Below are 27,211 nucleotides of genomic sequence, written 5' to 3'. Positions count from 1 at the left end.
GCTGGTTTGGGGGTACATCTATACTGCAGCCCCCAGTACACCTGGCTCTGTGTATATGTGACACCCATTGCAGTGACTGGGGAGGGATTATGGGGGGATTGTGGCTGGTTTGGGGGTACATCCATACTGCAGCCCCCAGTTCACCTGGCTCTGTGTATATGTGACAAATAAAGGCATTTCCAGGCTGTAGACAAGTGATTAAATGGTGACGTCTGCAGATTCTGTGTTGTCTCTAAGATCCATTTAGACATGTCCCTAGTCACCGTATCCATTGTTTTTCACAACATTTCTGGACACCCCCCCCCCATATACAGGTCCTTCTCAAAAAATTAGCATATTTTGATAAAGTTCATTATTTTTTGTAATGTACTGAGAAACATTAACTTTCATATATTTTAGATTCATTACACACAACTGAAGTAGTTCAAGCCTTTTATTGTTTTAATATTGATGATTTTGGCATACAGCTCATGAAAACCCAAAATTCCTATCTCAAAAAAATTGCATATTTCATCCGACCAATAAAAGTGTTCTTAAAACAAAAAAGTCAACCTTCAAATAATTATGTTCAGTTATGCACTCAATACTTGGTCGGGAATCCTTTTGCAGAAATGACTGCTTCAATGCGGCGTGGCATGGAGGCAATCAGTCTGTGGCACTGCCCAGGTGTTATGGAGGCCCAGGATGCTTCGATAGCGGCCTTAAGCTCATCCAGAGTGTTGGGTCTTCCGTCTCTCAGTTTTCTCTTCACAATATCCCACAGATTCTCTATGGGGTTCAGGTCAGGAGAGTTGGCAGGCCAATTGAGCACAGTAATACCATGGTCAGTAGACCATTTACCAGTGGTTTTGGCACTGTGAGCAGGTGCCAGGTCGTGCTGAAAAATGAAATCTTCATCTCCATAAAGCTTTTCAGCAGATGGAAGCATGAAGTGCTCCAAAATCTCCTGATAGCTAGCTGCATTGACCCTGCCCTTGATAAAACACAGTGGACCAACACCAGCAGCTGACATGGCACCCCAGACCATCACTGACTGTGGGTACTTGACACTGGACTTCAGGCATTTTGGCATTTCCCTCTTCCCAGTCTTTCTCCAGACTCTGGCACCTTGATTTCCGAATGACATGCAAAAGTTGCTTTCATCCGAAAAAAGTACTTTGGACCACTGAGCAACAGTCCAGTGCTGCTTCTCTGTAGCCCAGGTCAGGCGCTTCTGCCGCTGTTTCTGGTTCAAAAGTGGCTTGACCTAGGGAATGCGGCACCTGTAGCCCATTTCCTGCACACGCCTGTACATGGTGGCTTTGGATGTTTCTACTCCAGACTCAGTCCACTGCTTCCGCAGGTCCCCCATGGTCTGGAATCAGTCCTTCTCCACAATCTTCCTCAGGGTCTGGTCACCTCTTCTCATTGTGCAGCATTTTCTGCCACACTTTTTCCTTCCCACAGACTTCCCACTGAGGTTCCTTGATACAGCACTCTGGGAACAGCCCATTCGTTCAGAAATTTCTTTCTGTGTCTTACCCTCTTGCTTGAGGGTGTCAATGATGGCCTTCTGTCAGGTCGGCAGTCTTACCCATGATTGCAGTTTTGAGTAATGAACCAGGCTGGGAGTTTTTAAAAGCCTCAGGAATCTTTTGCATGTGTTTAGAGTTAATTAGTTGATTCAGATGATTAGGTTAATAGCTCGTTTAGAGAACCTTTTCATGATATGCTAACTTTTTGAGATAGGAATTTTGGGTTTTCATGAGCTGTATGCCAAAATCATCAATATTAAAACAATAAAAGGCTTGAACTACTTCAGTTGTGTGTAATTAATCTAAAATATATGAAAGTTTAATGTTTATCAGTACATTACAGACAATAATGAACTTTATCACAATATGCCAATTTTTTGAGAAGGAACTGTACTATATATGCCGACACACACAACGACAGTCTACAGAGATGGCCAACATCTGTTCTCACTAGTGCTTTTTATGGAAATCACACATGATAAGAATATAAAAACTCCACCCCCAGCCCCTCCCAAATCACCTAATCAGGTGTCCCTTGCTGTGCATTGTCAGTAGGTCATTATGTCCAGTGTGAGCCCGGCCTCATCCCTACATATATAAATAATGGACGTACTGGCTTGTTAATCTCCAAACATCATTATAATCACCATGCGATTGTATAGAGGGTTTTTTCCCCTTATTTTGTTCTGCAATTTTATGGGCACTTGTGGTTTTGCAGTATTCCAGCATGTTTAAGACGCACAGTCACTGGATAATGCTGCCGGCACCATGTTTGGAAGGTCTTAAAAGATGAATTGCTGGGCGCATGCGCGGCGCCAGCTAGGACGGATGTGAACTCTGCTGGCTCCGTGCCTGACCGAGATTTATGGGCTCTTTTTAAGCATTTTGGGGACAGCTAGCCCACTCTTCTGCACACCGGCACCTCACTAAGCATGGGAGGCAAGCGAAAGGGGGCCAAGAACTCACCTGAAGCCGCCCGGGCACGATAAAAGCTCTATTGAAACGTCAGCGGGAGAAGTTGGATTCCAAGATGGCGGAGGCTGCGACACAAGGCTCGGCTCCTTCCTCCCCTGGAAGTTCTCTCTCGGAACCTCCACTAACTCCAGCCCACCTAAGCCCGCAGCCATACCAGTACCGGGAACTGAAAGCTTTCTTCAAGCAAGAGCTGGCCTCGGCAGTCCGCGACATTACCGCCCAAATCGGGGACATTGGCGAAAGGGTTAACGACCTTGAAACCCGCCATGATGAAATAGCGGATGCACTAGCTGAAGACAAGCAAAGGCTGGACTCCCAGGAGGAAAGGATAAACCAACTGGAAAACAAGCTTGAAGATTTCGAGAATAGAGCCCGCCGCTCCAACCTGCGCATCCGGGGCCTTCCCGAAACGATTACGGAGATCAGGGAAGTAGCTACTAACCTTTTTGCGGACTTGCTCCCTCAGCTAGATCCGCTCCATGTTCCGCATGGACAGAATACATAGAGCACTGGGCCGACCGCGAAACTCCAACCTTCCCCGTGATGTCGTACTTAAACTCCACTATGGCGAAGTGAAGGACCAGCTCATGGCGGCAGCTCGCAGCCTCTCCACACTGCCCGGGGTCCCGCAATTGGTTCAACTGTACTCCGATCTCTCCCCACTGACCCTTCAGAAAAGACGCTCGATGAGACAGGTTACCCTCACCTTGATTAGGGAGAAGATACGCTATCGCTGGGGGTTTCCCTGCCAACTTTCTTTCCAAATAGGAGAAGTTTTGCATGTCATCAGAACTGCCGCTGAGGGCAAAAAGATCTTGGAGGAGGCCGACATACGCCTGGAACAGCTTCCCACCTCCGCACCTGCCCTACCGGCTCTAGCCCCTCTTCCTCCTTCCCAGAGGCCTGAAAGGATATGGAGGACTGGAACGAGAAGACAGCGGGACCAGAACGCCTCTCCAACACCTTCAGGCAGCTAAGTATATCAAACAGTATTGATAAGATCCCAATACCCTCCTCTCCACAATCATTTGGAGTTTTCCTACTTCGTTTTTGGCCCTTACTCCACTGTTTAAACGAACTCAAAGCTGGCGCTATAGACACCATTTTGGCTCCAATGAACCGCCTGAACTTTTGCCTGGAGCTCCTGCCCTGACGCACTTTAATGACTACCTGGCTACCATCTCTCCTGCTCGAACTGCCTTAGCCTATTTCCCCTCATGGGAAGCTGCCATTAAAATCTTGGACTTTTGAGTCTTTCCTCTTATATCCTCTATTAGGATCAACTTTGGTAATAAACTGCATGAACCAACCGCATCCTCTACCTCAAGCGGCAGGCCTTTATGGCACCATGTGACACCAACAGTGCTTGCAGGAGCAGCTTCAATCTTTCATAATGTGCCTTATTTAATTAACACATATTATGGTTAGCAGATTACCCCCCACTTTTACCTTACAGATTATAATGTATGCCATATGCCCTTCCCGGTCAGGGATCCTATGTTGTACCCCGCTATTGAGGAATGAGGTCGTACCCAATAGTATGGGTCCCCCCCCATCCCTCGGTATCCGAGTAATATAGGTGGCTTAACCACCTTACTGACTGTTGCTGCTGTTTGTTATTGTTTTCTGTTTAAATTTTATTTCTGTTTTGGGGATTTATCCAGGAGAAGTTGGGGTTGTATACCCAGGATGTTATGCAAGCATAAGTCTAGGTTAATATATGTCTATTTAATTTAAGTTGCTTTCCTTGAACGCTAGGGGTCTTAACTCTCCACAAAAACGTAGAAAATTATTTGCTGACATTCAACGCCTTACCTCTGATATAATATGTTTGCAGGAAACACACTTTTCAAAGACATCTCATCCTAACTACCTGCACAGTAGCTACAGAAAGTTTTATATGGCTAACTCTGGTAAGAAACATCGTGGAGTAGCAATCCTGCTTAAAAACTCATTGCCAATTGATGTGGGTGGAGTGGTGTGTGATCCGGCGGGTAGATACCTTATTCTTTCTGGGACATTGTATTCCCAAAATATTCAAATCATTAATTGCTATGCACCCCCAGAACAGGCATTTCCTACAATCCTAGAGGTTGCCCCACTCGTATCCCGTGCACCTAACACAATGTTATACTGGTGTGGCGACTTCAACTTCACACTGAATGAGGCCCTAGAAAAATCTACACCATCCCCCGACAAACTAACCAAGCATCAACGGGCTACTCTTCAAACTCTCCTAGAGGATAACTTTTTGGTTGATGCCTGGAGGGAATATCATTGCAATAAACGTGGGTACACCCATCACTCAGTAGCACATAACACATATGCCAAGCTGGATCACATGCTACTCCTAACCTCTATGGTCCCTCAGCTTCTCTATGTACGACATATTCCTACCCCGTTGTCCAATCACGACGCTGTTCTAATATGTATGGACACTCGAATTCCGGCCACTCGTAGAACTCCCTGGAGACTAAACGAATCACTTCTTATAGACCCTACCACACGCAGTGAAACACTTGAAGCCCTTTCCCAATATTTCGATCAAAATGTTCCTGAAGACAGCTCCCCCATGAATAACTGGCTAGATCACAAAGCCTTCATAAGAGGCAGACTAATCAAGATATCTTCTCGCCTTAAAAAACAACGCTCTGATAATTTTTTACGCCTCTCATATAAACTTAGAAGACTGACCTTGCTTAATCAAACAGATCCTTCTAGATTTTTATATAAGCTAATAAAAGACACACAATTAGAACTGGACCTAGTATTATCTAGAACGGTTGAAAAGGCTATGAGATGGACCAAAGCTAAATTTTACCGCTACGCTAACAAAGCAGATACCCTTCTAGCAAACAAACTTTGCCAACAAGAAAAAATTAACCATATTTATAAAATACGTACCCCTGAGGGCAATGTCACAGCTGATCCGGCCAAAATCCATGAAATTTTTCACTTATATTATTCCCAACTCTATAATTGTCCCTCACAGCAAAACCCTACCAAAATTAATGAGTTCCTAGACCAAGTACACCTTCCTGTGGTTGCTCCTGAAACTCTAGTTTCCATAAATGACCCCTTCTCTGAGCTAGAAATAACTAAAACAATCCAAAAACTAAAACTACATAAAGCTCCAGGCCCGGATGGTCTCTCAGCATTGTACTACAAAAAGTGTCTCCCACACCTCATCACCCCACTAACTAAAACTCTAAACTCACTACGAAAACTGAGCCATATCCCCCCTGAATTTCTGGCATCCACTATCACTATCATCCCTAAACCTCACAAGGACCCTCTCAACCCAAAACACTATCGCCCCATCTCCCTCCTAAATTAAGATTATAAAATTCTAACTTCCATACTTGCAGCTCGTCTCAACAAACTTTTACCTTGTTTAGTCTCCAGGGACCAGGTGGGTTTTATCCCGCATAGGCAGGCTTCTGATAACTTAAGGAGGAACTTTAACATCATCGCACATGCTCAGAGAACCAAAACGCCACTGGTCCTATTGGCCTTAGTCCTTGAGAAGGCCTTTGATACCGTGACATGGCCGTATATGTTTGGGGTCTTCAGGAGATTGGGAATTCAAGGAAACTTTATGCAGTGGCTTACACTACTATACTCCCTTCCTCAAGCTACATTGAAACTACCTGGCACTTCTTACCAACCTATTAATATCTTCCGAGGCACGAGGCAGGGTTGCCCCCTGTCCCCTGCCATTTTCGCTCTGGTTATGGAGCCAATCGCAGAACACATCAGATCACACCCTGACATCTCGGGGTACACTATTCCCCCTCACACAGCAAAGCTAAGCTTATTTGCGGACGATGTCCTTCTTACTCTTACCAATCCTGTGGTTTCGATCCCCAATCTCCTGAAGACCTTCCGCTCCTTTGGTCTGATTTCAGGCCTGCACCTTAACGTAGACAAGTCTGAAATTATGTTCTGTAACTATTCAAAAGATATGGGTAGAATGATGGCCTCAGTGTTTCGCTTTCAATATCAGCCCCATTATATCCAATACCTAGGTGTTAAATTATGCAATGATGTTTCTCAAGCGTATAAATGGAACTACAGACCCCTGGTGCAAGAACTACTGACCCTCTTGTCATTATGGAACTTCCCCCATCTTTCCTGGCTTGGAAGAGTCACGGCTATAAAAATGACGTGGCTACCAAAACTCACATACTTTTTCAGGGTACTGCCTATTCAAGTACTAACTTCAGACCTACAGAAACTACAGACAGCTCTATTTAAATTCATCTGGCGAGACAAACGCCCCCGTATCTCGAGAAAAATTATGCACTGGCACAGGAAGGATGGGGGTCTTTCAGTCCCTCACTTAAAAGGATACTTTAACGCCTCTCAACTAGCCTCACTGCCACTAATCTATGCTGGCCCCCATACCCCCATCTGGGTCTCCCTAGAGAACGCCCTCCTATCCCCAATCTCATGGAAAGGAGCCCTATGGGCTAAAACACCTATCCCAACTGCTGTAGCCAAAAACTCCCCTTTAACAGCCCATACATCTGGCGCAGATGCCGCTTTAAACTGAAATTACAATCCCAACCGTCTCCACGGCTGGAGCTCCTTAAAAACCCGGATTTCCTCCCTGGCCAGGACTCGCGAGCCTTCCATTGGTGGCAGTCCCAAGGTCTGACATCTCTCAGAGACTTCTTAATGAAAGGCAAGCTTTACACTCTTAATCAATTAATCGAGGATAAAAATATACCACCCTTAGAGTACTTTAAGGCTTCTCCAATCCTCCATTACCTCAACCCCCTAATACCACCTGACCAGGGAGCACAGCAATCTTCTTTTGAGAGCATCTGTCTTAACAGCCCACTGCGCAAAGGGATCTTATCCTTCTTATACTGTACTTTCAACCAACCCCCACCTGACTACAAATGTCCCTATATGTTAGACTGGGAAAGGGACCTTGGCCTAACATTAACTAAAGAACAATGGTCACAATGCTTAGATACCCTTTCTAAAGGTAGCCTACAGACCTCCAATTTGGAGTCCTCGCTTAGACTCCTACACAGATCATACTTAGTCCCTGTTCGCCTTCACAGAATCGACCCAACCCAATCTGCCCACTGTTTCCGCGGTTGTACCGTCAATGGGACCACCTTCCATATTTGGTGGACATGCCCAAAAGTTGCACTGTTCTGGTCGAAGTTAATTAGGAAGATATCTAACTTATTCTCCCCCCACATTCCAAAAGATCCTAAAATTTGCCTGTTGGGCCTTAAACCCCCTAGATTCACAAACTCGCAGCATAGACTCCTACAATTTATCCTAGTGGCTGCCAAAACCTATATAGCCTCCCAATGGCTTCAGCCTGCCCTCTCCTTGACCACACTAGAACGAAGAATAGATCATATAATGGTGTGCGAACGTCTAAATGCTTTAGTTAAAGACACAATGGACCAATTTGTCAACATTTGGGAGCCATGGGTAGACTTTAGAGGGAATATTAGCTTCCCAACGGTTCTGGAGGCCTACTTCCACTAAGGGAATATCAATGCAAGAGGGTCATATTATCTCACTTCCAACCTAGCAACTTCATGCCAACCACCCATTGGCCTTAACTTCTCCCGCCATGACACTACCGCCAATATTCCCCTGTGATATATATATTTCAACCCTTTTTATACCTAAAATACAGTATCCCCAGTGCTACAACTGTTTTTTTTTTTTTCTTTATTTCCTTTTTTACTTTCCTTTTTCTGTGACTTTATGTACACAACTATGCTTTGGTACCTTTGTATACCTGTATATTTATACTCACAGATGTAACTATTTAGCCTAGATTTACAATCAACTACCACCTATGTCATAACTATCACAGTGTTTCATACTTCTGTAATGATTGTGAACTTATATGCCTTTCAATGCCTTTCCACCACCCATGTTGGGTGATGGTGCCTCTCTGGCAACTATGTACCGTTTTTCTATTTCTCTTTAATAAAAGATTTTTGAAACTAAAAGATGAATTGCTCCAGTGGGATCACCCTTAGGCCTGGTTCACACTGCAAGAGCTTTTTAAGCACTAGTGGTTTGATAAGCTCTTGCTAATGCAATGCTATGTGGGATTTTTTATAAAATCACATTGTTCAAGTGAACACACACAAAGCATTACATTAGCAAGAGCTTTACAAATCACTAGCACTTAGGGCCCTTTTCCACTATCGCGAATTCGCATGCCTTTTTCACATGCGAATTTGCATAGCAATACAAGTGAATGGGACTGTTTCCACTTGACAGGATTCCTTTGCGTTTTTCTGTGCAGAAAAAAATTGCATGGCAGAGCCATCAGAATTCGCATACCGCTATGCGAATCGCATACAATGCATTTAATAGGAAATTTGCATGAAAATTCGCATAGACCCACATGCGAAATTCGCATCCGCATGCAAATTTTTCCTGCGACGATTCCCACCGCACAAGTGGCCTTAGAAAAAGCTCTTGCAGTGTGACCAGCCCTTACAGGATCACATAAGCAAAGTGCTTGTAGTGTGAACCAGACCTAACATGCACATGCACATAGGTTACATGGCATGCAACATTATGTACAGCTATTTACTTAGCAGGGTGTGTGAAAAAAGCATATGAAAATCCGTGTAAGCTCCCTCAGTGCTATAAAGTGTTTCCTGTAACAGAAATGCTGTTTTCTCACTATTTCACATGTAAGCAAGGACATCCATACTGAAAGACTAATTGCAATTCCTAATATCAATGTAGGGACACCTTTATTTAGCACATGATGGAGTCTCCTGTAATTGTCTGGTAACATCTCCTCTGTGTCTGCAGTCTGGATTATAATAAACAGACCTCACATTCTGCACAGGTGATAGGAGGCATCCTGGGCTTTCCTAGAAGTAAAAAACACCCCCTGCATGCCCAGAGGCACCCCCTGTAGCACTGATATAGATGGGACAGAGATCATCCCATTTACCCTATTCTGACAATGTGGGGGATGGGTACCCTCCTGTGTGAGTCAGTCTGCTGTGTGAGGTGACCTGAACACGCTGTAGCAGGGCTGTACATTGTTCACTAATATCTATGAGGTTCCAACTGCTGCCTGCAAGTGGTAATACTGGAATATTCATGCCACATATCATATACAGCAGATTAAATTAAAATAGAGTTGGGTTGTGTAACAGAGCAAACAGCATTCCTTATGCGCAATAACATTATGCTGCCCTCTAGCTGTGGACATACGTATGACAGCATTTTTATTTTAAAGCAGACCCAAACCAAACATTTTTTTTTAAATTCAAAATATTTAGTTGCACCACTGACACATACAAAGATAAACAAACACTCCTTTAAGCCTATGAGCATTTCAGTGCATGCTTTTCACCTTTCTCTTTTCATAACTAGGGTTATACAGGAGGCAGCCATTACTTCAGAGCTTAGTAGGAGGTTTTAGATCATGGGTGTGTTTGTCATCAGCTACCCTCCCTCACAGGGGCGTCGTCTATGTGAAATCTCACACAAGCTGTGATCACCTCCCCTGTGACATCATCAGTAGCAGCCTGTGTTTTGTTTTTGTTTTTTATCTCTTCCATCAGTTTGCTGGAAAAATCACGGCAATATGAAAGGAAGCGAGGGGTTCCTCCAATAAATGTAAAATATCTTATATTTGTCATCATGCAGCTGAAAAAATGCTGCTATTTATCATTATAATTTAAAAAATGGATTTTATTTCTGAAATCTTGTATTTTTAATTTGGGTCCACTTTATGAATTGATACAAATATAAATTCTTCTAAATATAATGAAAAAATGTTTAATTCATGTAAGCATAAATCCATACAAATAGTATGCAGGTTTTACAGATTTCTGGTAACATTCTTCTCTTCTCCTGCAGTTTGGGGAATATTGATCTGCCCTCCAGTTGCTGCCCCCACCTGGCATCCGGCATAAGGAATAACCAGACTCTGAGGAAGCTGCACCTGTATAATAACAAGCTGGGGGGTGATGAATTCAGTGACCTGATGGAGGCTCTGCCAACAAGCCGGATAGAGGAATTAGAGTGAGTATAACAGCCCTGATTGCAGCAGAGATCAGCAGAATTATTCCCCTTTATTTCATTATCATTTTCCATTCTCACATCCCCAATAGTGACACCAATTGCAGTGACTGGGGGAGGGATTATGGGGGGATTGTGGCTGGTTTGGGGGTACATCTATACTGCAGCCCCCTGTACACCTGGCTCTGTGTATATGTGACACCCATTGCAGTGACTGGGGGAGGGATTATGGGGGATTGTGGCTGGTTTGGGGGTACATCTATACTGCAGCCCCCTGTACACCTGGCTCTGTGTATATGTGACATCCATTGCAGTGACTGGGGAGGGATTATGGGGGATTGTGGCTGGTTTGGGGGTACATCCATACTGCAGCCCCAGTACACCTGGCTCTGTGTATATGTGACCCCCGTTGCAGTGACTGGGGAGGGATTATGGGGGATTGTGGCTGGTTTGGGGGTACATCCATACTGCAGCCCCCAGTACATCTGGCTCTGTGTATATGTGACATCCATTGCAGTGACTGGGGAGGGATTATGGGGGGATTGTGGCTGGTTTGGGGGTACATCCATACTGCAGCCCCAGTACACCTGGCTCTGTGTATATGTGACACCCATTGCAGTGACTGGGGAGGGATTATGGGGGATTGTGGCTGGTTTGGGGGTACATCCATACTACAGCCCCCAGTACACCTGGCTATGTGTATATGTGACACCCATTGCAGTGACTGGGGGAGGGAATATGGGGGGGATTGTGGCTGGTTTGGGGGTACATCCATACTACAGCCCCCAGTACACCTAGCTCTGTGTATATGTGACAACCATTGCAGTGACTGGGGAGGGATTATGGGGGATTGTGGCTGGTTTGGGGGTACATCCATACTACAGCCCCCAGTACACCTAGCTCTGTGTATATGTGACATCCATTGCAGTGACTGGGGAGGGATTATGGGGGATTGTGGCTGGTTTGGGGGTACATCCATACTGCAGCCCCCAGTACACCTGGCTCTGTGTATATGTGACACCCATTGCAGTGACTGGGAAGGGATTATGGGGGATTGTGGCTGGTTTGGGGATACATCCATACTGCAGCCCCCAGTACATCTGGCTCTGTGTATATGTGACATCCATTTCAGTGACTGGAGGAGGGATTATGGGGGGATTGTGGCTGGTTTGGGGGTACATCCATACTGCAGCCCCCAGTACACTTGGCTCTGTGTATATGTGACACCCATTGCAGTGACTGGGGAGGGATTATGGGGGATTGTGGCTGGTTTGGGGGTACATCCATACTGCAGCCCCAGTACACTTGGCTCTGTGTATATGTGACACCCATTGCAGTGACTGGGGGAAGGGTTATGGGGGATTGTGGCTGGTTTAGGGGTAAATCCATACTGCAGCCCACAGTACACCTGGCTCTGTGTATATGTGACATCCAAAGCAGTGACTGGGGGAGGGGTTATGGGGAGATATTGGCTGGTTTGGGGATACATCCATACTGCAGCCCCCAGTATATCTGGCTCTGTGTATATGTGACATCCATTGCAGTGACTGGGGAGGGATTATGGGGGGTTGTGGCTGGTTTGGGGGTACATCCATACTGCAGCCCCCAGTACACCTGGCTCTGTGTATATGTGACACCCATTGCAGTGACTGGGGGAGGGATTATGCGGGATTGTGGCTGGTTTGGGGGTACATCCATACTGCAGCCCCCAGTACACCTGGCTCTGTGTATATGTGACATCCATTGCAGTCACTGGGGGAGGGGTTATGGGGGATTGTGGCTGGTTTGGGGGTACATCCATACTGCAGCCCCCAGTACACCTGGCTCTGTGTATATGTGACACCCATTGCAGTGACTAGGGGAGGAATTATGGGGGATTGTGGCTGGTTTGGGGGTACATCCATACTGCAGCCCCCAGTACACCTGGCTCTGTGTATATGTGACATCCATCGCAGTGACTGGGGGAGGGGTTATGGGGGGATTGTGACTGGTTTGGGGGTACATCCATACTGCAGCCCCAGTACACCTGGCTCTGTGTATATGTGACACCCATTGCAGTGACTGGGGAGGGATTATGGGGGATTGTGTCTGGTTTGGGGGTACATCCATACTGCAGCCCCCAGTACACATGGCTCTGTGTATATGTGACATCCATCGCAGTGACTGGAGGAGGGATTATGGGGGGATTGTGGCTGGTTTGGGGGTACATCCATACTGCAGCCTCAGTACACCTGGCTCTGTGTATATGTGACACCCATTGCAGTGACTGGGGAGGGATTATGGGGGATTGTGTCTGGTTTGGGGGTACAGCCATACTGCAGCCCCCAGTACACCTGGCTATGTGTATATGTGACACCCATTGCAGTGACTGGGGGAGGGAATATGGGGGGATTGTGGCTGGTTTGGGGGTACATCCATACTGCGGCCCCCAGTACACCTGGCTCTGTGTATATGTGACATCCATTGCAGTGACTGGGGAGGGATTATGGGGGATTGTGGCTGGTTTAGGGGTACATCCATACTGCAGCCCCCAGTACACCTGGCTCTATGTGTATATGTGACATCCATTGCAGTGACTGGGGAAGGGATTATGGGAGGATTGTGGCTGGTTTGGGGGTACATCCATACTGCAGCCCCCAGTACACCTGGCTCTGTGTATATGTGACACCCATTGCAGTGACTGGGGAGGGATTATGGGGGGATTGTGGCTGGTTTGGGGGTACATCCATACTGCAGCCCCCAGTACACCTGGCTCTGTGTATATGTGACATCCATTGCAGTGACTGGGGGAGGGATTATGGGGGGATTGTGGCTGGTTTGGGGGTACATCCATACTGCAGCCCTCAGTACACTTGGCTCTGTGTATATGTGACAAATAAAGGCATTTCCAGGCTGTAGACAAGTGATTAAAGTGATTAAATGGTGACGTCTGCAGATTCTGTGTTTTCTCTAAGATCCATTTAGACATGTCCCTAGTCACCGTATCCATTGTTTTTCACAACATTTCTGGACACCCCCCCCCCCCATATACAGGTCCTTCTCAAAAAATTAGCATATTTTGATAAAGTTCATTATTTTTTGTAATGTACTGAGAAACATTAACTTTCATATATTTTAGATTCATTACACACAACTGAAGTAGTTCAAGCCTTTTATTGTTTTAATATTGATGATTTTGGCATACAGCTCATGAAAACCCAAAATTCCTATCTCAAAAAAATTGCATATTTCATCCGACCAATAAAAGTGTTCTTAAAACAAAAAAGTCAACCTTCAAATAATTATGTTCAGTTATGCACTCAATACTTGGTCGGGAATCCTTTTGCAGAAATGACTGCTTCAATGCGGCGTGGCATGGAGGCAATCAGTCTGTGGCACTGCCCAGGTGTTATGGAGGCCCAGGATGCTTCGATAGCGGCCTTAAGCTCATCCAGAGTGTTGGGTCTTCCGTCTCTCAGTTTTCTCTTCACAATATCCCACAGATTCTCTATGGGGTTCAGGTCAGGAGAGTTGGCAGGCCAATTGAGCACAGTAATACCATGGTCAGTAGACCATTTACCAGTGGTTTTGGCACTGTGAGCAGGTGCCAGGTCGTGCTGAAAAATGAAATCTTCATCTCCATAAAGCTTTTCAGCAGATGGAAGCATGAAGTGCTCCAAAATCTCCTGATAGCTAGCTGCATTGACCCTGCCCTTGATAAAACACAGTGGACCAACACCAGCAGCTGACATGGCACCCCAGACCATCACTGACTGTGGGTACTTGACACTGGACTTCAGGCATTTTGGCATTTCCCTCTTCCCAGTCTTTCTCCAGACTCTGGCACCTTGATTTCCGAATGACATGCAAAAGTTGCTTTCATCCGAAAAAAAAGTACTTTGGACCACTGAGCAACAGTCCAGTGCTGCTTCTCTGTAGCCCAGGTCAGGCGCTTCTGCCGCTGTTTCTGGTTCAAAAGTGGCTTGACCTAGGGAATGCGGCACCTGTAGCCCATTTCCTGCACACGCCTGTACATGGTGGCTTTGGATGTTTCTACTCCAGACTCAGTCCACTGCTTCCGCAGGTCCCCCATGGTCTGGAATCAGTCCTTCTCCACAATCTTCCTCAGGGTCTGGTCACCTCTTCTCATTGTGCAGCATTTTCTGCCACACTTTTTCCTTCCCACAGACTTCCCACTGAGGTTCCTTGATACAGCACTCTGGGAACAGCCCATTCGTTCAGAAATTTCTTTCTGTGTCTTACCCTCTTGCTTGAGGGTGTCAATGATGGCCTTCTGTCAGGTCGGCAGTCTTACCCATGATTGCAGTTTTGAGTAATGAACCAGGCTGGGAGTTTTTAAAAGCCTCAGGAATCTTTTGCATGTGTTTAGAGTTAATTAGTTGATTCAGATGATTAGGTTAATAGCTCGTTTAGAGAACCTTTTCATGATATGCTAACTTTTTGAGATCGGAATTTTGGGTTTTCATGAGCTGTATGCCAAAATCATCAATATTAAAACAATAAAAGGCTTGAACTACTTCAGTTGTGTGTAAATAATCTAAAATAAATGAAAGTTTAATGTTTATCAGTACATTACAGACAATAATGAACTTTATCACAATATGCCAATTTTTTGAGAAGGAACTGTACTATATATGCCGAGACACACAACGACAGTCTACAGAGATGGCCAACATCTGTTCTCACTAGTGCTTTTTATGGAAATCACACATGATAAGAATATAAAAACTCCACCCCCAGCCCCTCCCAAATCACCTAATCAGGTGTCCCTTGCTGTGCATTGTCAGTAGGTCATTATGTCCAGTGTGAGCCCGGCCTCATCCCTACATATATAAATAATGGACGTACTGGCTTGTTAATCTCCAAACATCATTATAATCACCATGCGATTGTATAGAGGGTTTTTTCCCCTTATTTTGTTCTGCAATTTTATGGGCACTTGTGGTTTTGCAGTATTCCTGCATGTTTAAGACGCACAGTCACTGGATAATGCTGCCGGCACCGTGTTTGGCAGGTCTTAAAAGATGAATTGCTCCAGTGGGATCACCCTTAGGCCTGGTTCACACTGCAAGAGCTTTTTAAGCACTAGTGGTTTGATAAGCTCTTGCTAATGCAATGCTATGTGGGATTTTTTATAAAATCACATTGTTCAAGTGAACACACACAAAGCATTACATTAGCAAGAGCTTTACAAATCACTAGCACTTAGGGCCCATTTCCACTATCGCGAATTTGCATGCCCTTTTCACATGCGAATTCGCATAGCAATACAAGTGAATGGGACTGTTTCCACTTGACAGGATTCCTTTGCGTTTTTCTGTGCAGAAAAAAATTGCATGGCAGAGCCATCAGAATTCGCATACCGCTATGCGAATCGCATACAATGCATTTAATAGGAAATTTGCATGAAAATTCGCATAGACCCACATGCGAAATTCGCATCCGCATGCAAATTTTTCCTGCGACGATTCCCACCGCACAAGTGGCCTTAGAAAAAGCTCTTGCAGTGTGACCAGCCCTTACAGGATCACATAAGCAAAGTGCTTGTAGTGTGAACCAGACCTAACATGCACATGCACATAGGTTACATGGCATGCGACATTATGTACAGCTATTTACTGAGCAGGGTGTGTGAAAAAAGCATATGAAAATCCGTGTAAGCTCCCTCAGTGCTATAAAGTGTTTCCTGTAACAGAAATGCTGTTTTCTCACTATTTCACATGTAAGCAAGGAGATCCGTACTGAAAGACTAATTGCAATTCCTAATATCAATGTAGGGACACCTTTATTTAGCACATGATGGAGTCTCCTGTAATTGTCTGGTAACATCTCCTCTGTGTCTGCAGTCTGGATTATAATAAACAGACCTCACATTCTGCACAGGTGATAGGAGGCATCCTGGGCTTTCCTATAAGTAAAAAACACCCCCTGCATGCCCATAGGCACCCCCTGTAACACTGATATAGATGGGACAGAGATCATCCCATTTACCCTATTCTGACAATGTGGGGGATGGGTGCCCTCCTGTGTGAGTCAGTCTGCTGTGTGAGGTGACCTGAACTCGCTGTAGCAGGGCTGTACATTGTTCACTAATATCTATGAGGTTCCAACTGCTGCCTACAAGTGGTAATACTGGAATATTCATGCCACATATCATATACAGCAGATTAAATTAAAATAGAGTTGGGTTGTGTAACAGAGCAAACAGCATTCCTTATGCGCAATAACATTATGCTGCCCTCTAGCTGTGGACATACGTATGACAGCATTTTTATTTTAAAGCAGACCCAAACCAAACATTTTTTTTTAATTCAAAATATTTAGTTGCACCACTGACACATACAAAGATAAACAAACACTCCTTTAAGCCTATGAGCATTTCAGTGCATGCTTTTCACCTTTCTCTTTTCATAACTAGGGTTATACAGGAGGCAGCCATTACTTCAGAGCTTAGTAGGAGGTTTTAGATCATGGGTGTGTTTGTCATCAGCTACCCTCCCTCACAGGGGCGTCGTCTATGTGAAATCTCACACAAGCTGTGATCACCTCCCCTGTGACATCATCAGTAGCAGCCTGTGTTTTGTTTTTGTTTTTTATCTCTTCCATCAGTTTGCTGGAAAAATGCCGGCTATATGAAAGGAAGGGAGGGGTTCCTCCAATAAATGTAAAATATCTTATATTTGTCATCATGCAGCTGAAAAAAATGCTGCTATTTATCATTATAATTTAAAAAATGGATTTTATTTCTGAAATCTTGTATTTTTAATTTGGGTCCACTTTATGAATTGATACAAATATAAATTCTTCTAAATATAATGAAAAAATGTTTAATTCATGTAAGCATAAATCCATACAAATAGTATGCAGGTTTTACAGATTTCTGGTAACATTCTTCTCTTCTCCTGCAGTTTGGGGAGTAGTAATCTGCCCTCCAGTTGCTTCCCCCACCTGGCATCCGGCATAAGGAATAACCAGACTCTGAGGAAGCTGCACCTGTATAATAACAAGCTGGGGGGTGATGAATTCAGTGACCTGATGGTGGCTCTGCCAACAAGCCGGATAGAGGAATTAGAGTGAGTATAACAGCCCTGATTGCAGCAGAGATCAGCAGAATTATTTCCCTTTATTTCATCATCAATTTCCATTCTCACATTCCCCAATAGTGACACCCATTGCAGTGACTGGGGAGGGATTATGGGGGATTGTGGCTGGTTTGGGGGTACATCCATACTGCAGCCCCCAGTACACCTGGCTCTGTGTATATGTGACACCCATTGCAGTGACTGGGGAGGGATTATGGGGGATTGTGGCTGGTTTGGGGATACATCCATACTGCAGCCCCCAGTACATCTGGCTCTGTGTAAATGTGACATCCATTTCAGTGACTGGGGAGGGATTATGGGGGGATTGTGGCTGGTTTGGGGGTACATCCATACTGCAGCCCCCAGTACACTTGGCTCTGTGTATATGTGACACCCATTGCAGTGACTGGGGAGGGATTATGGGGGATTGTGGCTGGTTTGGGGGTACATCCATACTGCAGCCCCCAGTACACCTGGCTCTGTGTATATGTGACACCCATTGCAGTGACTGGGGGAGGGATTATGGGGGATTGTGGCTGGTTTGGGGGTATATCCATACTGCAGCCCCCAGTACACCTGGCTCTGTGTATATGTGACACCCATTGCAGTGACTGGGGAGGGATTATGGGAGGATTGTGGCTGGTTTGGGGGGACATCCATACTGCAGCCCCAGGAACGCCTGGCTCTGTGTATATGTGACACCCATTGCAGTGACTGGGGAGGGATTATGGGAGGATTGTGGCTGGTTTGGGGGTACATCCATACTGCAGCCCCAGGAACACCTGGCTCTGTGTATATGTGACACCCATTGCAGTCACTGGTGGAGGGATTATGGGGGATTGTGGCTGGTTTGGGGGTACATCCATACTGCAGCTCCCAGTACACCTGGCTCTGTGTATATGTGAAATCCATTGCAGTGACTGGGGAGGGATTATGGGGAGATTGTGGCTAGTTTGTGGGTACATACATACTGCAGCCCCCAGTACACCTGGCTCTGTGTATATGTGACACCCTTTGCAGTGACTGGGGAGGGATTATGGGAGGATTGTGGCTGGTTTGGGGGTACATCCATACTGCAGCCCCAGGAACACCTGGCTCTGTGTATATGTGACACCCATTGCAGTCACTGGGGGAGGGATTATGGGGGATTGTGGCTGGTTTGGGGGTACATCCATACTGCAGCCCCCAGTACACCTGGCTCTGTGTATATGTGACATCCATTGCAGTGACTGGGGAGGGATTATATGGGGATTGTGGCTGGTTTGGGGGTACATCCATACTGCAGCCCCAGTACACCTGGCTCTGTGTATATGTGACACCCATTGCAGTGACTGGGGGAGGGATTATGGGGGATTGTGGCTGGTTTGGGGGTACATCCATACTGCAGCCCCCAGTACACCTGGCTCTGTGTATATGTGACATCCATTGCAGTGACTGGGGAGGGATTATGGCTGGTTTGGGGGTACATCCATACTGCAGCACCCAGTACACCTGGCTCTGTGTATATGTGAAATCCATTGCAGTGACTGGGGAGGGATTATGGGGGATTGTGGCTGGTTTGGGGGTACATCCATACTGCAGCCCCCAGTACACCTGGCTCTGTGTATATGTGACATCCATTGCAGTGACTGGGGAGGGATTATGGGGGGATTGTGGCTGGTTTGGGGGTACATCCATACTGCAGCCCCCAGTACACCTGGCTCTGTGTATATGTGACACCAATTGCAGTAACTGGGGGAGGGATTGTGGGCTGTGTGTGGCTGTTGTGGGGGTACATCCATACTGCAGCCCCCAGTACACCTGGCTTTGTTTATATGTGACACCCATTGGGTGGGGGAGGGGCTATGGGGGGACTATGGCTGGTTTGGGGATACATCCATACTGCAGCCCCCAGTACATCTCATCTGGCTCTGTGTATATGTGACATCCATTTCAGTGACTGGGGAGGGATTATGGGGGGATTGTGGCTGGTTTGGGGGTACATCCATACTGCAGCCCCCAGTACACTTGGCTCTGTGTATATGTGACACCCATTGCAGTGACTGGGGAGGGATTATGGGGGATTGTGGCTGGTTTGGGGGTACATCCATACTGCAGCCCCAGTACACTTGGCTCTGTGTATATGTGACATTCTTTGCAGTGACTGGGGAGGAATTATGGGGGATGGTGTATGGTTTGGGGGTACATCCATACTGCATCCCCCAGTACACCTGGCTCTGTGTATATGTGACATCCATTTCAGTGACTGGGGAGGGATTATGGGAGGATTGTGGCTGGTTTGGGGGTACATCCATACTGCAGCCCCAGGAACACCTGGCTCTGTGTATATGTGACACCCATTGCAGTGACTGGGGAGGGATTATGGGAGGATTGTGGCTGGTTTGTGGGTACATCCATACTGCAGCCCCCAGTACACCTGGCTCTGTGTATATGTGACACCCATTGCAGTGACTGGGGAGGGATTATGGAGGATTGTGGTTGGTTTGGGGTTACATCCATACTGCAGCCCCAGGAACACCTGGCTCTGTGTATATGTGACACTCATTGCAGTCACTGGTGGAGGGATTATGGGGGATTGTGGCTGGTTTGGGGGTACATCCATACTGCAGCTCCCAGTACACCTGGCTCTGTGTATATGTGAAATCCATTGCAGTGACTGGGGAGGGATTATGGGGAGATTGTGGCTAGTTTGTGGGTACATCCATACTGCAGCCCCCAGTACACCTGGCTCTGTGTATATGTGACACCCATTGCAGTGACTGGGGAGGGATTATGGGAGGATTGTGGCTGGTTTGGGGGTACATCCATACTGCAGCCCGGTACACCTGGCTCTGTGTATATGTGACACCCATTGCAGTGACTGGGGAGGGATTATGGGGGATTGTGGCTGGTTTGGGGGTACATCCATACTGCAGCCCCAGTACACCTGGCTCTGTGTATATGTGACACCCATTGCAGTGACTGGGGGAGGGATTATGGGGGATTGTGGCTGGTTTGGGGGTACATCCATACTGCAGCCCCAGGAACACCTGGCTCTGTGTATATGTGACACCCATTGCAGTCACTGGGGGAGGGATTATGGGGGATTGTGGCTGGTTTGGGGGTACTTCCATACTGCATCCCCAGTACACCTGGCTCTGTGTATATGTGACACCAATTGCAGTAACTGGGGGAGGGATTGTGGGGTGTGTGTGGCTGTTGTGGGGGTACATCCATACTGCAGCCCCCAGTACACCTGGCTTTGTTTATATGTGACACCCATTGGGTGGGGGAGGGGCTATGGGGGGACTATGGCTGGTTTGGGGGTACATCCATACTGCAGCCCCAGTACACCTTGCTCTGTGTATATGTGACACCCATTGCAGTGACTGGGGGAGGTATTGGGGGGATTGTGGCTGGTTTGGGGGTACATCCATACTGCAGCCCCCAGTACACCTGGCTCTGTGTATATGTGACACCCATTGCAGTGACTGGGGGAGGATTATGAGGGGATTGTGGCTGGTTTGGGGGTACATCCATACTGCAGCCCCCAGTACACCTGGCTCTGTGTATTTGTGATATCCATTGCAATGACTGTGGAGGGATTATGGGGGGATTGTGGCTGGTTTGGGGATACATCCACTCTGCAGCCCCCAGTACAACTGGCTCTGTGTATATGTGACACCCATTGCAGTGGCTGGGGAGGGATTATGGAGGGATTGTGGCTGGTTTGGGGGTACATCCATACTGCAGCCCCCAGTACACCTGGTTCTGTGTATATGTGACATCCACAACCAAGTGGCGTGCGTATATGGAGAACAGAGGAAGCTCGGAGCAAGCGGAGTACAAGCGGTGGCCAGGGACAGGTGATGTATAGCTTGCGCTGGGCACCCGGGGAGACATTAAACATTAGGGGGACAGGGTCGACTATGGGTCAGGATATGGTGTCACATGGCTGATTCCTGATAGATTTCAACATGAAAATGTTCAGGAATCGGCCTGTGGTGTACGGGAACGCAACCGATCTCTCTATAATCAGATTTGATTAGAGAGAGATTTGTCCTTTGGTTGAATCTGCCCATCATCGCTTGATTTAAGGCTAACCTTATAGGATAACACTAGCTGATGACCCGGTGTTGCCTGGTTAAATATTTGGCTGGTGTTGTCCCCGCCCACTTTTTCTAACCTTAACATACAAACACTCAATGACCAGGTTTGTAAGCTTTGGGGTTTTTGGCATCAATAATTTGTTTTTTCCCATAGCAATTACACAAATCAGATTGGCTATTTGTGAATTCGCCCCTCTCCAGCATTTAAACCCCAGTCACGCAGTGATCAACTGTAGTAGGTTAGAGGCATGTGCTATTAACAGTATAAAAATGGCAGCATTTTAAATATTCCCCTTGAAAATCAACAGGTGAATTTTGATTGGCTATTATAGGCTCCACCCACTTTCCTGAATATTAATCTCAGACAAACAGTGACCATTTGGGCAAAGTTTGAGAACCCTGCCAATAATATACCCTATTAAGGGCTGCAGTTTATAATTTCCCAGCAAAATTTGTTTTGGCTCTCTTTAGTGAATTTGAACCCCATCACTTAAAGAGACTCTGAAGCGAGAATGAATCTCGCTTCAGAGCTCATATTCAGCAGGGGCATGTGTGCCCCTGCTAAAACGCCGCTATCCCGCGGCTAAACGGGGGTCCCTTACCTTCCAAATCCCCTCCGTGCAGCGGGGGAGCTCTTCCGCATTGAGGCAGGGCTAACCGCCGCAGCCCTGCCCCACGCACGTATCTCCGCCTCTCCCCCGCCCCTCTTAGTCTTCCTTTGCTGATAGACGGCGCTGAGAGGCAGGTCTGCAGCCTCAACAGCAGCAAAATCTACGACCAAGTTGGTCGTAGATTTTGCGGGGGGGGGGGGGGGGTAAGGAACCCCCGTTTGGCCGCGGGATAGCGGCGTTTTAGCAGGGGCACACATGCCACTGCTGAATATAAGCTCTGAAGCGAGATTCATTCTCGCTTCAGTGTCTCTTTAATGACTGACTGTAGTAGGTTTAAGGCCTCTGCTATAATAGAAGCAGTTTTAATATTCCCCTTGAAAATCAATAGGTGAATTTTGATTGGCTATTATAGGCTTCACCCACTTTGCTGAATAATAATTCCAGTCACCCAGTGACCAACTGTGTGAAGTTTTAGAACCCTGCCATTAACAGTGTGCGAGTGGCTGCAGTTTATATCTTCCCATGTAAAAAGTTAGTTTTGGGCTCTGCCCACCGTTTCTAACCTGTTTCTGACAAACAGTCATTTAATGACCAAGTTTATGAATTTGGGGGTCCTTGGCATCAATAAGTTGCATTTTACCATTGAAATTAAACAAATCTGATTGGCTCTTTTTGGCCCGCTCCCTTCAGAATTTAAACCCCAGTCTCCCAGTGACTGACTGTACCAGATTTGAGGCCTCTGCCGAAGAAAGTAAGAATGGCAGCAATGTAAATATGCCCATTAATTGTCAATAGATAAACAGTGGTGGGCTCACGAGTCCCTAAGGACTCGAATACATGATTTAGATGTGACTTAATTGCCTCAGCTGTGCGGCTGGGAGAGAGGGGGTTAGTTACCCATAAGTCCATAGTCTTTCCTGGGTTCCAAACGTCTTGCATGCATCCTATTGGACAGGTTGCAAAACTCACTACCGCGCACTTCCTCCTTCCGGCTTGAAGGAGAAAGTGTGCGGTGGTGAGTCTTGCAATGCGTCCAATAGGCCGCGTGCAAGACAGTTGAAACAATAAAGTCTCATTTAACCCCCTTGCCGCTCCAATTATGTCGGCAAGGGGGCGGCGCAACACTTTTTTTTTTTTTTTAAACCATGTAGCTAGCCTAGCGCTAGCTACATGATAGCCGCTGAGCAGCGGCATCCTCCCACCCTCTCTGATCGCCTTCGGCGATCTGGACAAGCAGGAAATTCCGTTCAGAACGGGATTTCCTGCTTGGCTTCCCCTGTCGCCATGGCGACAATCGCGATGACCGTTGGGACGTCAGAGGGAGTCCCGATCCACCCCTCAGCGTTGCCTGCCACTGATTGGCCAGGCTGCACAAGGGGTCTGGGGGGGTCGGCGCGGCGGGTAGCGGCAAATCGGCGGGTAGCGGCAGCTATCGCGTACTACACACAGCTAGAAAAGTGCCAGCTGTGTGTAGAAAAAAGAAATTGTGAAAATCGGCCCAGCAGGGGATAACCGGCAAGGAGGTTAAATCATGTATTGGAGTCCTTAGGGACTCGTGAGCACACCACTGTAGGTGAATTTTGATTGGTTGTTGTAGGCTCTGCCCACTTTCCTGAATATTAATACCAGCCATCCAGTGATTAACTGTGTAAGTTTGAGAACTCTACCAATAACAGAATGGCTGAAATCAATTAATAAATCTGATTGGCTGTTTGTGGTTCCACCCCCTTTAGTGAATTTGGACTCCAGTCACCCAATGGCTGACTGTATCAGGTTTGAGGCCTATGCCATTAACAGTATAAGAATGGTAGCAATGTAAATATTTCCCTTGAAAATTAAAGCGGTTTAAAACCCTGACATAATCTATATATATATATATATATATATATATATATATATATATACAGTGGCTTCCAAAAGTATTCAGCCCCCTTGAAGTTTTACACATTTTGTCACATTACTGCCACAAACATGAATCAATTTTATTGGAATTCCACGTGAAAGACTAATAGAAAGTGGTGTACACGTGCAAAGTGGTACGAAAATCATACATAATTCCAAACATCTTTTACACACACACATACGTACATTTATCCGATATATATATATATATATATATATATATATATATATATATATATATATATATATATATATATATACTAATAGACCAAAGCCCTTTGAAAAACGGGCTCTAGGTCTGTGTCTGAACTCCCTCCCCTGTGACCGCCGCACACAGTCAGCGAGCATGCGTGCGTCCGCACACTCCCGCCACACACACGCCTGCCAGGCCAGCCCCCTGGTCCGTCCTACTCCCTGCCCCAAGGGTGTCCGTGCGGCACATGTTCAGTAGCTCAAAGCACAGACACACACACATACACAGGGACGCAGAGACACTTGCAAGTTATTATATAGGATAGATTTGTCTTCCTGTGGACTGATGAACTGCAGGGCTTTTTGAGATACTTTTATAACCCTTTCCAGCTTTATGCAAGTCAACAATTCCTCATTGATTGGACTCCATCTGGCTGACACCTCACTCCGATTAGCTCTTGGAGATGTCATTAGTTTTGAAATTCACATACCTTTTCCATCCATGCTGTGAATGTTTACATGGTGTTCAATAAAAACATGGAAACATTTCATTATTTGTGTGGTATTAATAGTGATCCGAGATGAAAAACTAGCTATAACAAGTAACTTGTCTATATATCTTATCTAAAGTTTAGATCATTTAAACAGCAAATCTAGCCGCAAACAGCTTCAACCCTATATGATTATTCCTTCCTGTGATACAATGAGAGCAGCCATGTTCTGCTTGTGATCATTACACACAGACAAGCTGCTCTGCATCTCTAGCCCTCAGCCTGTGAAAACTCCACTCCCCTTTCCTCCCCCCCCCCCCTCTGCCTCTGAAATCCTCGGCTAGTAACACCTCCTCCTCCTCCTGCCCAGACTGAGCTCCCATAAGCCCTTGCTACATGGCTCTCAGAGTGCCAAGGCACTGGTGGAGCTGTGGGTGAGGCTTGTTTAGTTATTAGGGAATTAGGGTATTAAAAAAAAGTATTTGGCTTGAGGAATGCCCTATAAACTACATGAAAGGAACACAATTATGCAATGAGTAAAAGTTTATCTCGGATCCACTTTAAGCAGACTTTGATTATCTATTGTTGTGACTTAGATGAAGATCAGATCACATTTTATGACCTATTTGTGCAGAAATCAATATAATTCCAAAGGGTTCACATACTTGTGGGAAATATAACAAAAATGATGTGGGGTCCCTCCTCCCAAGCCTCTTTAACCCCTTGTTCCCTATGCAGGCCGGGATAGCCGGAATGCGGAGCCTGGACTACACCCTGAGCTATACCAGCCTGCAAGGTCCATGATATGGGGGGGCTCTGGGGGAGAGATCTCTGCCGGCTGCCGCCTCACATGATTCTTCCCGCCGCGGCTCTCAGCTATACTATATAGCTGAGAGTCCTGTCCTGTGCGGAGGCTCCAACACAGGCTCCTGCTGTCCTCCCCCCCCCCCCCACACACACACACACACACCTATCCTGCTGGCACCTAGTGGTTAGGTGGTTAGCCTAGAAAACCATGCTGGCTCCGTGTTTAGCCTGGGAAGGAGTGGGTATGGTGAGCAGGTTATTGATGGTTTGTGTGTTCCCCCTGGCACCTGGCTTGTCACCCTTGACGTTAAGGCTTTGTACTTAAAGCCAATGGGTACCGGTAAAAAAAAGAAAAAGTCAGATACTAACCTAAGGAGAGGGAAGGCTCGGTCCTAATGAGCCTTCCCTCTCCTCTCCCGGTGCCCTCGGTGCTGCGCTGGCTCCCCCGTTCGCGTCCGCCGCCGCAGGGACTTCGGAGGTCTTCGGGAGCACTCAGGCTTCCGAAGACGGGCCGCTCCATACTACGTACGCGTGAGCGCGTCATAGAGGGCGCTCGCGCATGCGTAGTATGGAGCGGCCGCGTCATCGGGAGCCCGAGTGCTCCCGAAGCCTTCCGAAAGCTCCCTTCGGCATGCGGAAGTGGCAGTATTTGACCGAACTGGTCGAATACTGCCACGGGGGATCCTGCGCGGACCGGGCACCGGGAGAGGAGAGGGAAGGCTCATTAGAACCGAGCCTTCCCTCTCCTTAGGTGAGTATCTGACTTTTTCTTTTTTTTACTGGTAAACATTCACTTTAAGTATTCCACACGAACTAGGTCTTTCAGTGGTGGGGACATTCCTAAGCGAATTAGGCCTGGAATTTGCGATACACAATAGGTTTTTGTTGACACTTTTACAATTCTTGTTGACAAATAATATTTTGATTTTTGATGGTGACCACTACCTCCAGGTGCAGGGTGCGGCAATGGGGACGACCTGTGCCCCGTCTTACGCTAACCTGTACCTGGAAGAGTGGGAACGGGAACTTTTTGCAGATGATGGTCTCTCTATGTACCTGTGCCGGATCTTGGTCTGGCACAGGTACATAGATGACATCTTCATGCTGTGGACTGGCAGTCTTACAGAACTGACTGAATTTGTTGGAGGTATAAACATAAACTGTCGAAATTTAAAATTCACAATGAATTATCACCACCACTAAATCCCGTTTCTAGACCTGTCCTTCAGGTAATGTGTGATGCTTCAGGCAAAGTAAGCACTCGACTGTATAGGAAAGAAACTTCTGTAAATGCACTTTTACAGGCAGACAGCTGCCATCCGCAGCACACAATTAGAGGTATCCCTGTGGGCCAGTACTTAAGGGTCCGCCGGAATTGTAGTGATCAAGAATCTTTCATGCACGAGGTGAACGAATTGCACACCCATTTTCGGGCACGGGGATACGATGATACGACCCTAAAGAGGGCATATAAAAGAGCATTTAATAGTGATTGTGACAAATTACTTA

At 46.5% G+C, this 27,211-nt stretch overlaps 1 protein-coding gene across 6 annotated transcripts in view; it reads left to right on the top strand.

Moving 5' to 3' along the window:
- Positions 1-27,211, top strand: part of LOC137532355 (NACHT, LRR and PYD domains-containing protein 3-like) — a 374,258-nt gene that overhangs the window by 304,573 nt on the left and 42,474 nt on the right. For all 6 annotated transcript variants that reach the window (XM_068252786.1, XM_068252811.1, XM_068252803.1 and 3 more), the window contains 2 exons: positions 10,368-10,532; positions 17,438-17,602. In XM_068252786.1, coding sequence (XP_068108887.1) covers positions 10,368-10,532; positions 17,438-17,602 — 330 coding nt within the window. The remainder of the gene's footprint in view (positions 1-10,367; positions 10,533-17,437; positions 17,603-27,211) is intronic.

Source organism: Hyperolius riggenbachi, chromosome 1, assembly GCF_040937935.1.
Source record: "Hyperolius riggenbachi isolate aHypRig1 chromosome 1, aHypRig1.pri, whole genome shotgun sequence".
Lineage (NCBI taxonomy): Eukaryota > Metazoa > Chordata > Amphibia > Anura > Hyperoliidae > Hyperolius > Hyperolius riggenbachi.
This window is presented reverse-complemented; position numbering and strand designations above follow the sequence as displayed.